The 13,506-nt window shown below is 40.0% G+C and overlaps 1 protein-coding gene across 19 annotated transcripts in view; it reads right to left on the bottom strand.

Moving 5' to 3' along the window:
• Positions 1–954: 954 nt before the first annotated feature.
• GTDC1 (glycosyltransferase like domain containing 1) overlaps positions 955–13,506 on the bottom strand; it is a 196,541-nt gene continuing 183,989 nt past the window's right edge. For 10 of the 19 annotated variants that reach the window (XM_054069461.1, XM_054069470.1, XM_054069473.1 and 7 more), the window contains 2 exons: positions 11,979–12,049; positions 957–4,021 (listed from right to left, as the gene is read on the bottom strand). In XM_054069461.1, the coding sequence (XP_053925436.1) occupies positions 3,925–4,021; positions 11,979–12,049 (168 nt within the window). In that variant the 3' untranslated portion in view covers positions 957–3,924. The other 9 variants (XM_054069474.1, XM_054069475.1, XM_054069476.1 and 6 more) reach the window with 8 other exon arrangements.

Genomic DNA, 13,506 nt, shown 5'->3' with positions numbered 1-13,506 from the left:
ACTTTCATTAAGGTGCTCATTTATATCTGCAAATAAAGAATTGCAAAGTCCCCCAGATCAAGGATATAGAAGAGGATTTTTTTTTTTTTCCGAAATCAGGGATTCATGGAAAGGTTTTAATATAATTCTTTAGGAAATTATCCCCATGAAAACAATTTGTTTGAAAGAAAATGCCCTCCAGTCTTTTCCACACAAACTAGACTTGGGCTAGTACATGAGAACCAAACTTAAAAGTTACTATGAGCAGAAATGAGACTGACTAATTCATTTCAACTGTCCTGACTGGAATGAAAAACAAAGTAAACAGCTTGGATGGGGAAAGGTGAATTTAATTTTCAAGGCCCTTTAACTTTTAATAATCTGAGGAACAATATGGGAGGTACATTCTACCCTCCCAGTTTTCCTGATATAAATGCATTCAAGATTTATATTGGTGTAATAGAGAAGCAGAATTTGCTCCATGATTTCTAACGAACTGCTGGCTTGGTCTTTAAAAACGCAATTAGAAAAATCTAGCCTCCTAATTCAGAACAGCTTTGAGCTAAGTCAGAGGTCTCGATGCTGCAAACACGGCTGGAAGCCAGTCCACACCACGGCTCCTCGTGGTGCCTGCAGCTCGACCAGAGCAGGGCTAGGAATGCTGGAAATGGGCTGCTACAAAATTCCCTATTTTAGGTTATTTTAGGTTTTTCGCTTTTTTCTTTTCTTTTCTTTTCTTTTCTTTTCTTTTCTTTTCTTTTCTTTTCTTTTCTTTTCTTTTCTTTTCTTTTCTTTTCTTTTCTTTTCTTTTCTTTTCTTTTCTTTTCTTTTCTGTTCTTTTCTTTTCTTTTCTTTTCTTTTTTTTTCTCTTCTCTTTTCTTTCCTTTTCTTTCCTTTTCTCTTCTCTTCTCTTCTCTTCTCTTCTCTTCTCTTCTCTTCTCTTCTCTTCTCTTCTCTTCTCTTCTCTTCTCTTCTCTTCTCTTCTCTTCTCTTCTCTATTATATGGGGAAAAGACAATTCTCATGTGGAATAAACCTGCGTTTCCTGTGATCTCGAATACTAAGGCAAAAGGATTGTAGGATTAGGTGCCTGGGCTGTTAGTGATGCAGGAGGCAAGGAGAGGGCTGCCTGGTGAGACTGGCAGGAGTTGGTAGCACCCGTTCGGCTTTAAATCTGCACCAAAACTCGTATCAAAACTCTTGCAGCTGCTGCGTCAATGCAGGTGAAACATCAATAAATATGAAAGTAAGTCAAGGGCTAAGTCTGTAATTTTACTCATAAGATTAGGCCTCTGCATTCACCGCTTACTCATGTGTGTAGGAACGACGGGACCGAGATCCCAATTTGTCTCTCTGACCTTTAGAAGTGAAGGCTTTAAATGAAGCAGCACAGAGCGGCTGTCTCGTCTGCTCTTCAGAAACTCTGCAAGGCAAAACTCCTCAGGTTCTTTCAGTCTAGAGCAGAGGTGGGGAAAGGCTGCCTCAGGCCTCGGGGAATATTGCCTCCAACTACCTGGAAGTCCTACGTCACCCTCTTGACAGAGGACCTCGAAGAAGGCCAGGGTGGCCCCCAACGTGAGGCCAACCTGAAGGTCCTAGGAGACGCGGTAAGGATATTTTCATCCTTGCTCTCGAGCAGCTGTGTATCTTTGCTAAGAATGTAAAGAAATATCAGAAGATAATGCAGCATTGCTATTTATTACCCTGCAATTAAAGTTCTCACAGTGTTTCTATTATAAAATGTTATTTTTGTAACTCTGAGGGAAATTTTTCCATCAAGATGAAGCCTCATTTACCAAACTGAGCTGGGTACGTATAAAGTATAGCTGATCAGTGAATAATCCAAGGCAGAACACCACCTCGCCAAGGAGATGGGCGAGACCTTCAGTCATGGGTCTGATCATGGTGTGCACAGAGGACAGTTGGAGCCTTCAACTGAAACCACAGAGCTTCGGTGTATTGAGTCTGTTCACCTCAAGCCCTAGAAAAATGTCACAGCATCTCCTCTTTCCCTTTTATTGGTTTGGAGAATAACTCACTGTGAAACTCGAACCAATTCGCTTTAATTGTGTCATGCCTCAGTTTCCTCATCATCAAACCCAAAAAACTCTCTCGTCAGTGCAGGGTGTGATAACATCAGTGAGCATTTAGGATACACTCTGGTAAGAAGTGCAAAGTAGTCCTGTTACTTAACCCTCCAACTATGATTACTGCATCTATGCACTGTCTTGAGAAGACAACTTCTACTCAACCACCCTAAATGCCTAGACCCAAGCTGGCCTTTCATCAAGCAGCAATGAGGAGGAACCAGCACAGAAGACAGATGATTACCACAAAATTATATCTCTGCAGCGCTAGGAAAATATCTAAACACTTACTGTTGGATCTCCCTTGGGTTTTTTGATCGCTCAATGGAGTAACTTTAAAGAGAGGTACCACATGGTCTCGCTCGCACTGAAAAAGGACAGTTCAGCATCCAGATGGTGTCAGAAAGCACAAAGCCACACGTGTGGAGGGGGACCAGCCCGTGCCGTTCACCTGCTGTAGATGGTGGATGGGCAAAGGGAAGATGCTGATGTCTGGTGCCGGGTGACAGCCGGCAAGGACAGGGAGAGAAGCTACTCTAAACGCATACCTGTCCGCAGAGAGGTCTTACTGGGCTTCACGTCAGAATGCTGAGAGTCCTCTTCTTCCTTCTTCCCAGAGCGGATTTGAAAATCTTGGAATTGTCATAACGTTTTATTATCACTTGCAAAACAGATTCTACTTCATCAGATAAAGACACAATTGCATTCATTGACTCTGACACAAGGATATGCATAGTGATAAACATACAGATAGATGTACACACTTATACATGAATGAGATATGCTAATTAAAAATTGCAGTGGGCACTTTATTAAAAATTTATTGTACAATCTACATCTTCAAAACATTTTACATCAACAAATATAGCAGCTTGACTGCTGGAATCATAAGTGATTTATCTTTAAAAGACTGTGTCTGTAACTGGATGCAAAGATTCTTGATGAACTGCCGTTACATTTAAACTACTGGTTTTTATTGGAAGTATTTTGACCGTTATCTGTTTGTTCTCCATCCTTGAGAGAAATAAAACAAGTGTCTCGGCTTTCATTTTATCGGATAGATGGCACCATGTAGCATATTTCCCATGCTAGTTTGAATTACAGCTGTTTATCTTTCAGCTTTCTTTAAGATTAATTAAATGCAAATGTAACTCTGCGAATCATGGGATTACCTGCCAGACCCCTTATTAATACCTTCACTTAAAAACCCCTGTGCCAGAGAGTCATTAATTTGCAAAAAAAGGAGGAAGAAAAAAAAAAAAAGAAAAAAAGCAAAGTGCTAAAGCAGCCCTTTGCCTCCAAACAACCCAGAGATGGCTGCCCAATTAGTCCGGCAGCGTTCGGATCCTCCTTTCAGGCCCTGTGGCCCTTTGAGGACACAATAAGGCTCCAATGATAACCTGGCAACCTAGGTAGAAACTCAGCCAAGTGTGAGCGTTTGAAGCTGCAGCTTGGCTGCCATCGTGTCGGCGAAAAGAAAGAATTCAGGCACCATGTCATCCAGTACAAAGGATAAAAACAGATTCAACCGGAAATTCAATGTGGCACCACATATGGGATACATGAGTGCGGTTATACAACAGGCCACATATTTTTTTTGAACAGTCTCCTGCATGTGATGCCGAGGACATGTGTAACCATCATAACGTCTCTAAGAATCTGTATTTAATTTGAGCTGGGGTGGTGGCAGGGATTGGAGATCTGAAGCCGCCACAGGTTTGTGGCAGATGGCTCTGTGTCAGCTATGACAAGCAGCCAGGCTCGGCTTCCTCTGCAGATTTTCTTTTCTCTCTGATCAGGTAAATATGGGCACACTCTGGAAACTTCCACAATTCTGCCTGAGGCTGCAAGTTTGTGACTTAGCCCCATCTGTCACAAATCTTCTCTCGGTTCTGCTGCGAGCAGAGACCTGAATTTACCGCCGAGCGCTGCCCAAGAAAACCCAGCCGTCTCGCCCTACGAGGAAGCAGAAGAGAAAAGCGCACGAAGCCGCGTTAGAGGCTGGGACACAAAAGGGACATTTCTCGCGTGGCTTTGTGCCGAAATGCTCTGCAACACCCACTATTCCAGGCATGGTGGAAGGGAGTTGGTCTGAGAACGCTTACGCAGCATTAGTTGGAAAGAGGGTGAATTCAGCATTTTTTTGTTAAGACAGGTAAGCTGGTTGGCAGCCCCGGGTTATTTGCTCCTGGATGAGCATCATCAAATGTCTTTCTGCTTTACTGGCAGTCTCAGAGGACATGTCAAGGACTGAACACCTGCAGGGACCGACCTGCCCCTCTCACCACCAGACACGGCAGGACCTTCCTCTTCAGGAGGAAGAGTGTAATTTCCCTGCTTGACCATCACCCATCTGGTTTCTAGGCTGTACTTTAGAGTAATCATGGAGAGAATAAATTCAGCTCCTTTTATTTTTGGGGTACAAAGGTCTGGGCATTCATTTTTTCACATAATATAATAAAATTCAGTCAACATTCTCTAAATAAACAGAGATAAAACCATCAAGAGGAGCAAAGTTTTCACATAAGGCAAGCTCTACCCATGAAGAACAGGCAGCCTAATAAGATGGCAGTAGCAGTACACTATTCTTTATGATATAATCATGTTTTTTTTTTGTATTTTGTGTCCTAAGATCAGAACTGAAGTAACTACTATGTACTCTGCCATCATTAGACTCCAGAGTTAACCTTTAGAATTTAATAAGGACTGCTGATCTATTCAGACCGGTTGTTTCAGTATAGTTGGAGTTCAGGTGGTATCAGTACAGATTTGGCAATCTCAGTACTGATTTGGCATACATTTTTTTGCACATTTTTTTAAAATTAACTTTACAAAACTAAGAATTAGGGATTATTTTTCAGCAGAAAACCTGAAATTTGCTACGCAAGAAAGCAAAATTTACAGAGCCAATTTGTATTGGGTCAACTTTACTCTGCTCCTTCCCTCTGTAAGCAAGTATTGGGGAAGAATCAAAGCAGAAAGCAGCTTATAGTGATTATTTTGGAGCTCAACTTTACAACTCCAAGCGCCTTTGGAAGCCACCATCAGGACAACATTGTCTCACACGGACTGCGTGAACTGCGAGGCCCAAGTTAGAGCTACAGAATTCTCCCCAGCAGAGTAGCGGCATTTCCCTGAACAAACTGGTCTGTTCTGAAATTTCATACGTCAGCCTTTTAAACTCCATCTCATTCTTCCTGTCTTTATACAAAAAAACCCCATCCAATGTTGGATGTGAATCATTGCAAGATGCCGTGGTGCGTACCTTGCATAGGATGGTTCAGAACACACTGAACAACTACAATAGTAGGAAAACCGCTTCAGGTTTTCTTTCTCAAGGTGATTTGAATATACTTTACTAGAAAAATTACAATTTCATGTTTTTTTGCAACTTTTCTTTTGAAATCCATCATATTTCTTTTGACCCATTTCTCCACCTACCATTTTGCAGCAGCTGTGGTTCATCTGCTAGTTTTCATTTTCTTCCTAAAACTACACTGGAAACTACCTAATTTTGTTACAATAAAAAGTTCAGAGTCCTGGTGTTTATGCTGAAAGATGGGCACATAACTGTTTTCTTAATGAATACTTTCTTCCTTCTCTACAAGTGCAGCCAACTGCTACGAGCTATAGACCATCATTTTCAGAGAGCTGAAATCTCCTAGATGTACATCTCAGAGAGCCAAGGGCGAAACATGCCCTGGGAGAAGCTGAGATTCAGGAAACACATGCATATGTGCGTATGGATACTTATATCTACACCTACATACGCAAGGCTGGATCCCAGAATCACCTAGCAGGCAACTTCAACACCTTACCTGCTCGCTCATGTCTTCCATGGTGGGGATATGCATTCGCAGGCAGATCTCACTCTACCATAGCTGCTTCCAGAGTCACATGCTGCTTGGAGACTTAAGGTTGACCCCAAAATTGTGTCCCCTAGTCCAGCAGATCTTTCTACCTGTGCAAACATCCCAAGCTAGCTGGACTACACCTATGTCAGCCTCACCTATGGTAACGAAAAATGTCAAGACTTTGGTGAAACCTGGGTGTGATGCTGAACAACTTAATCCAACTTTGAAGTTGGATTTGAAGGTTTGAATGCTACTTCGAAGCTGTCCCTCCTTTGAGTAAAGGCTGACCGGTTGATCTTCCTTAATCACTCTGCAATTCTATGTTCTAAATAAGTAACCAAGGCTTTCTTTCACATCAGAAATCCTCATAGTACCTACACGTTACTTAGGATTCCACGCCTAAGCACTGACAAAGAGATGGGAGAGCACAAACAGAGCATGCTGAACTTTGGAGTTCCCATACAGGATCTGATAAGCAGATCTAGATCACCTCTGAAACCATTTTAAATTATGCTGACTGGAAACCAAGCACCCAAAGAGGCAAATACAAGTTCCCCACTCATGCGTCTAAGCTGTTTCTGACCTGCATCTAACGTTAACCAAGTAGAAACGCAAATTCAACACAATGCCTTCTTTTTTCCTCTGCGAACATGCTCTGCTGAGGAACAGAAAGCCAGAAGGATGGATGGAAATATTTGTACTATTTGCATACCCTATAAAGCTCTAAATTAACTTTATCAGCTCAGGACAAAAGATCTGGAGAACACTGTAAGCAAACATCTGCTCAATATACATTCACCATTAAAAAGTAAACAGTATGGTTGGCTCCATAAGGAACAGGTTGAAAATTATCAGAGTACAACACATCGCATAAACTGATGGCATGGCCCAGAATACTCTGTAAAGCAATGATCGCATCAGCAGAAAAACAGCTCTTGAGCATCAAAAGTACTTGAATGATGAAAGATTAGAATATAAACATGGAATAACATTCACGAGGAGAGACTGAAAAGAACAGGATACTGTAAATGTTTGACAAATGTTTATAAAATAATGAATGGAATAGAAAAGGTGGATGGGGAGCTTCTGCTTCAGGCTGACCAACTCCAAAATGAGACAATGCTCAGCGCAACTGAAGGTGGGGAAACCCTGAGCCAACTGATGGAAATGCTTTTAACATCCCCTGTAAACATATGATGACCCGCTTTGCAGTCTGAAGATGTGAAAGACAAGAATAGGGGTGTCCACGGGCCTGAATGCGCAATGGAGAACCTTTATGTACAGCCCAGCAATACTTAATACTAAAGGGTTATGAAAGATGATAAAATCTCTACGTCCTGGGTTAGGACCAATCTCTTAACTCTAGAAGACAGACTGTTAATACCCTATTTCTACCCGCGTTAGCCTTCTCCCAAATAGCTGATGCTCATCACTATTTTAAAAATATGGTATTGAAAACATGGTGTAGCAGTTGGCATCCTTATGGAAAAATGAATTTCTCCTGGAGTTTTGCTGGGGAGCAGGTAAGGATAAGGGCAAATACATCGCCCTTGGATCTTACATAGCCTGTACAAAAACTATGAACTGCTACTGCTCCTTGCAACGGGGCTGAAGGGACATCTGGCATGAGGCTGCCCTGCATCCTCACGTGTCCAGCACCCTGTATATTTAGGCTGAGAATGCCTCCTGCTGCCTTCCTAGCTGTGCCTAAGTATTAAAGCTGGACCAGGAGCAGTTTTCCCTTGTACATCTTTTCCTGAAATACCAAAGATACTGCTTTATCTCAAATAAGAGCAAAAAGAGAAGGGGGGGAAAAAAAAAAAAGAAAAAAAAGAAAGTTTTGTTAGAACTGCCCTATACAGCCAAATCCTGAGACTGGAAACAATTCAGACGTCTACGGTCTAACTGGGATCTTAATTTGATTTTACAGCAGTTTAATCCCTTTGAATTCAGCAGACTTCCTTCTACAGTGGTGTAAGAAAGAAAAAAAAAAATCACGCCATGTGTCTTTTCATAGGCAGGTGAGCTTCTGTAGTGTGATGGAAATGAGAAGATGAATGTCAGAAAGTGGGCCAAATTCTTTTCTCCGTTAAACAAGCATGAGTGAGAGTAGGATTTTTCTGTAGGAACTGAAGCTGACAGCATGTCAACCAGCACTCATTCAGCTGGGAGGGCTGGGAGAGATTATTTAAAGTTGTCAGCTCCTTCCATGCCTGGCTTTTGGCAACTCTTCTTGTCCCTTTCCACTGTATACTCTTTATACATGCTGTTTTAAATTAAGAAACTGAAGTGAGGCAACTGAAAGGTAAACTTAAAGAAAATAATGCAGAAACAAATGCTTTGCCCTATTTTATTCTTTTTTTTTTTTAAATTTTAAATCTACTAGATAGGAGCTTGCAAACACTGACAGGTCCTATGGTGTACTCTGACAGAAACCGATGCCCTGGTTTTGTTACTTGCTTCATTCTAGCACTTACTCTGGCAACCACAAATACCCAGAACCGGAGAGCAACGTTTGATTCCATAAAACTGGAACAGAACAAATAATTGATAACAAATGAGGTTTGCTTTCCACTGATCTCAATCTTCTGCTAATAACTGGTGGAAGGCAATGTTGAAATGCAAATGAGTCAGCCTTGGGTGCTCTGAGAATACACAGGGTAAGTAATACATCATTTGGAAAGGGTTTCATAGGTGCGTACATTATGAACACTTTAGTTTGCCAGCGTGAATCTGCTCCGTCAAAGCTATTGCAGTTTAATGTCTTGGTCTGTGCTTTTTCCCGTGGAAATTCACTGTGTCCGGCTCCACAACCTGACTGCCCCATTGCCATTTACTTCCCTTTTGCCCCTAACTTTGTCAGCACAAGCACTGAGGACAACTGCAGGAATAAACTGCCCATTTAATTAGACCACTGTCTAATTATTATGGATACCCTTCACAATAAAAACCCAACAATATGTAAAAGGATAACGCAGGGTACTTGTGACGATGATTACTTCCCGAGCTATGAAGCAGAATCCCTGACCAGTAAAGAAAAGCACTATTTGCTTTTAAAGCATTTTTACTTTCAAGACTCCACAGCTACTTTATCAACTCCAGGCAGGGAGCATGTCAGGAAGGTTTCTGAAGGAAAGGTAACTAGTTAGCATGCACCGCTGTGCTGGCGTCTCTTTTCTATTCCACTGTAGTATATTTAATATTATACTGATCTGAAAAAAGGGAAAATACAGCGGAAGTGCCGTGTACCCTTCATGATTTCTCTTTTCAGCTTCCTTAAAAGCAACATCATTCCAACCGTAATGGCATGAACAGCACATACCCAAGTTAGAATTTTGCCGTGAGGTTTTGCGGACAGTTTCATTGTGAAGGGAAGACTTTGTATACGTGGGTGTAGGTACAAAAAGACAACTCTAACAGTATTCTCCGAGCTGATCCAAAGCCTATTAAAGACAACTGGGATCCTTTCTCCGGTGCTCACCGGTTTTGGATTAGGCTCTGCTTTACTCATTTTAAAGCGATCCCCATTCAGCTCCAGCACTACCTGTTGCAGATATTCAGTTCAAACGCTCAGAAGATCTGAACGGGGCTGCACTGTTAATACTGCACAAATTCACGTACGAGGGGCCGGATGCACATCTTCAGCTTCTGCCTGCAAACCAATCCCCCGTTTAGGAGCTGGGAATCCACACGTAGAGAGAAGAGCCACGTGCACACAACTATTAACTGAGTTTGAAGCACTGGGAAATGTCAAGGTAAACGTTTAAGGACTGTTTTCCCTTTGAAGCCACCATGTATAACTATACGATAGTATTGACTCAAGAAGTAATGCTGAACACTGGAAGTGTTCAGTCAGCATTTTAAACTATTATGAGCTACCTTCTGAACCATTGCCAAGTTAATAGACAATGAAAGATAATGAGCTTGAAATTGGGTGTTAAATTGCATTTTTGGTTCTCTCCTTTTTTTTTCTTGAAGTTTAACTGTTTCCTGCAGAAACAGCATCATCTTTGATGTATCATTATGTAAATGTCTATTTTTAGGTCACAAAAAAAGTCAGGCGTGGGCTAAACCCTCGCTCCTCCCGCTACATGTGTGCGCAACGGGGTGGAGAGGCAGACGACACACAGCAAGACCCAACACTTTCTGGTCCCCAGAGGGAGGAAGGTGGAGAGATGGGGTTAGGTCTGCCGACAGCATGAGCCTCCAAATTAAGAGGGAGATCACTTGACTTGCTCATTAAGAGTGTGCCTGGACGGCGACAGCCCGGGAACGCTAAAGAGACCATATTTGTACTGCACGGGTAACACCGGGAGTATTTCTCTGCTTTTCCAAGCTTTTAAGGACTTTGAGCTGAATTCAGGTTTTTTACAACCTGAAACACCTTTGTCGCGCGGGGGTTAATGTGCATCCAACCTGCCCACGGCATAGCCAGGACTGTAAAAATCAGAGAATGCCGTAAGTGTACATATCAGCATGCAGAAAACAGCAGTTATTTTTTCTAGCAGCATCGTGCAATAATAGCTCTTCACTGTAATAATATAAAATTTAGTGCTTCATCTACAGTGGTGTAATTAAAAAAATAAAAGGGCGACTCCCAGCAGTATAAATACAACTCTTAAAAACGTGGAAGTTGGTTTAGTATTGAACACTCGATGAAAACTCGAATGGAGGGTCTGCCACTGAAACTGTATTTACATAAATAACTGCAAAGAAGAGGACACGATAAATAACAGTAAATGATGCTTCCAAGAAACTTTTTAACCTTAAATGCAAAGAGTTAAAACAGTCATAATTACCAAAATAACTCAAGTAATTCCAAAAGACAGAGAAATCTTACCTGATATCTGTCACCTGCATTTTTTTGAGGACTTAAGAATAAATTAGGATAGGAAGGTAGGCTTATCCTCATTAGTATAATTGTAGGATCTTTCTTTTATTTTCCTTTTAAACTAATGAGTTGCTTTAATCCAGGTTCATTTTTATAAGCCTCTTGGGTCCAAACGTAAAGGACAGTAATTTTAGAAAACAATAAATTAAAAAAAAGCATGTAGCATGCATTAAGTGCACGTATTTCATAAGACCTAGGTTAATACAACTGGCATCTAGTTTAATTAATCCTTGTTAGTGTAACGACTAATATCCTTCCCTAGCATGTTTCCTTTAAACATTAGTATGTTAATTAAATGTTGTTTTTTTAAGGGTTTTTTTTTTTCCTTTTGTACTTCAATACGGCATTATATCATGTATAACTATTCTGAATAACTACCTTATAGAGATGTTTCCTTACAATATCTGGTCTCTTGCAGAAATTCTGAAGCCTTTTAAAAAGCTGTTCAGGTGTAGAATACAGATATTCAGCTGCAGGAAAAACAGATACATTTTTAATGAAACAAAAACCTCAAAGCACACACTTGATATTAGTCACTTTACTAATTAAAAATGCATATTGCTCTGTGCCGCCTCGTGTTTTACATTATTTAAGCATGATTTTATAAGGTTACCTCAGCTCACAAGGATGTTTAATGCTAAATAAGACTGTGTAGTTGTGCTGTTTAGACATCTCCTTTGGGTGATTAAAATACATTATTCTAATGTAACACAATGCATATGTGATACATTTAGTGATGAGATTTTTCAAAGAACTGCTACTACATTAGTGTGTATCCTGTACCGCAGTTGCATACTATTAAGTATTAAATTGTTTAAATAATTTGGTGTGATTTTCAGGCCTTTTTTTTTTTTTCCCGTGTATCAAAAAATCTGCAAACCATTGCAGCATCGCTGACCTCCCAACAAAAATCTATCATTACGGGTTGTGTATGCTAACAATGAAGAATGCTATTTCAAAACTTGCTTTTGTGTTATCTTAAAAGAACAGATGGCAAATATAAACTTCGTCTAATGTATTAAAACACATAAAATTTTCCTTAACACTAACATGTTGGCTTGCCAAATAAACAATTGCTTTTGCTCAAGTTTATTCTCAAACTTTTATATTTTAGCACGAAGCACGTGAATAGGTTTTCAGCAAAAAGAACGTGCGACAAAGCAGCTACCTGGAAATATCTCTGGGTACACCAAGGCTTTGGGACACAGCGGATAACAGCCACAATATACAGCTTCGATCCTGAAGATTAGAAATAATAAAGACACCAAAAATAGACATTAGTGAGACAAAACCTTCTTTTGGTGCAAGAGCATTGAGGTTGACTACACATAGCAAGAGTGAAACGTTTTTTTTTCTTCAGCAGCACAATCCTTCTAAATGCCAAAGTTGCTCTTTTTAAAGAAAATTTTATTGATCATATGAATTACATAGAACAGAACAGCGAGCATATGTTTTGTTCGCTGAATAAATCAAAGCGCAGCTCTGCATTTTTTTGTTTTTTAAATACTGTTTAACACATTTTATAATCAGCAGACAGACACATGTAACAACATGGTGAAGTATGGACGGCTTTTCTTAATAATGCTGCAGAAAAACAAGGGCAGACGTGCGCACGTTTGGATAGATCCGTACGTATACACAGACGCACACAATCACCAATACCTGCCACAACAGATACTCTCCTTCAATTTTAAGACTCCAAAGGTTACGATTAAATACAGCCCAGGAATAACTTGCAGCATGCTTCAGCTGGGATATTTTAGCTTATGCACGTGCCTCAGATACTTCATTTTTCAAGACATGAACTGTTGTATTTTTTAATAACTACTGATGAGATTTCTTTGCTGAAGTGTGTGATGCTTTGTACTTGTGTTTTTTCAAGGAAGAATTTACGCGCCTCCTGTGACATCAAAGCCAAATACTTTATAATTGTGACCCAGTGGTGCAAAGTTTTGTAGTAGCGAATCCAAAGAAGAGCGAACCTCTTCGCGTTCGCATTTTAATGGGTTAAGGCATCAAGTTTTCAGTTTATTTTTTTTTTGTTTTGCATAATGACCATTGATCTGACATAACGTCCCTCCAAAGATATAACTGTAATTTCTGTTGGCCAGAAATTACACAGTGAAATTCAAAACACTTCTTAAAATATGTTTATTTTATGGGAGTCTTTGAATTTCCTCCAACATGTTGATCATACGAGAGTTTTATTTTTAACTTCAGTTTCCCTCAGTCTCCAGAAAAATATATATGAAATCTCGTCAGCGTTCACCTTTTCTATTTTCAGTGACAAGTCAAAAGGCTTTTGCTACCTTCACGTGCAGATTGGGTTTGGTGCATTATTACAGGCACCAAGAAGGAATTCTGTTTCCTTTAGATCTGCTCAGTTTTAAACAGGAAAAAACCAAAATAAAGAATAACATATTCAGCTTTCATGCTACAAAACTATGTGTATCCACAAAACTCAAAGATATATGTTTCTCTGCAAATGCTTTTGCTAAGCAATGATTGCTATTTTTTTCCATAAACTTTTAAAATTTGTAATTTATGGATTTTTTTTAAAATAACATATGCACTTCAGATTGCATTTTAAACATTAACAACAATTTCAAAGTGTACATCGTCTAGCACTATATTTTTTACCAAAGGGAAATGTTTCTGATGTGTGATTTAATTGATGATTTCAGTTCTTAAATATT

The sequence above is a fragment of the Cuculus canorus genome, chromosome 6 (genome assembly GCF_017976375.1).
Source record: "Cuculus canorus isolate bCucCan1 chromosome 6, bCucCan1.pri, whole genome shotgun sequence".
Classification (NCBI taxonomy): domain Eukaryota; kingdom Metazoa; phylum Chordata; class Aves; order Cuculiformes; family Cuculidae; genus Cuculus; species Cuculus canorus.
The sequence above is the reverse complement of the archived record's forward strand: the minus strand, read 5'-3'. Positions and strand labels throughout refer to the sequence as shown.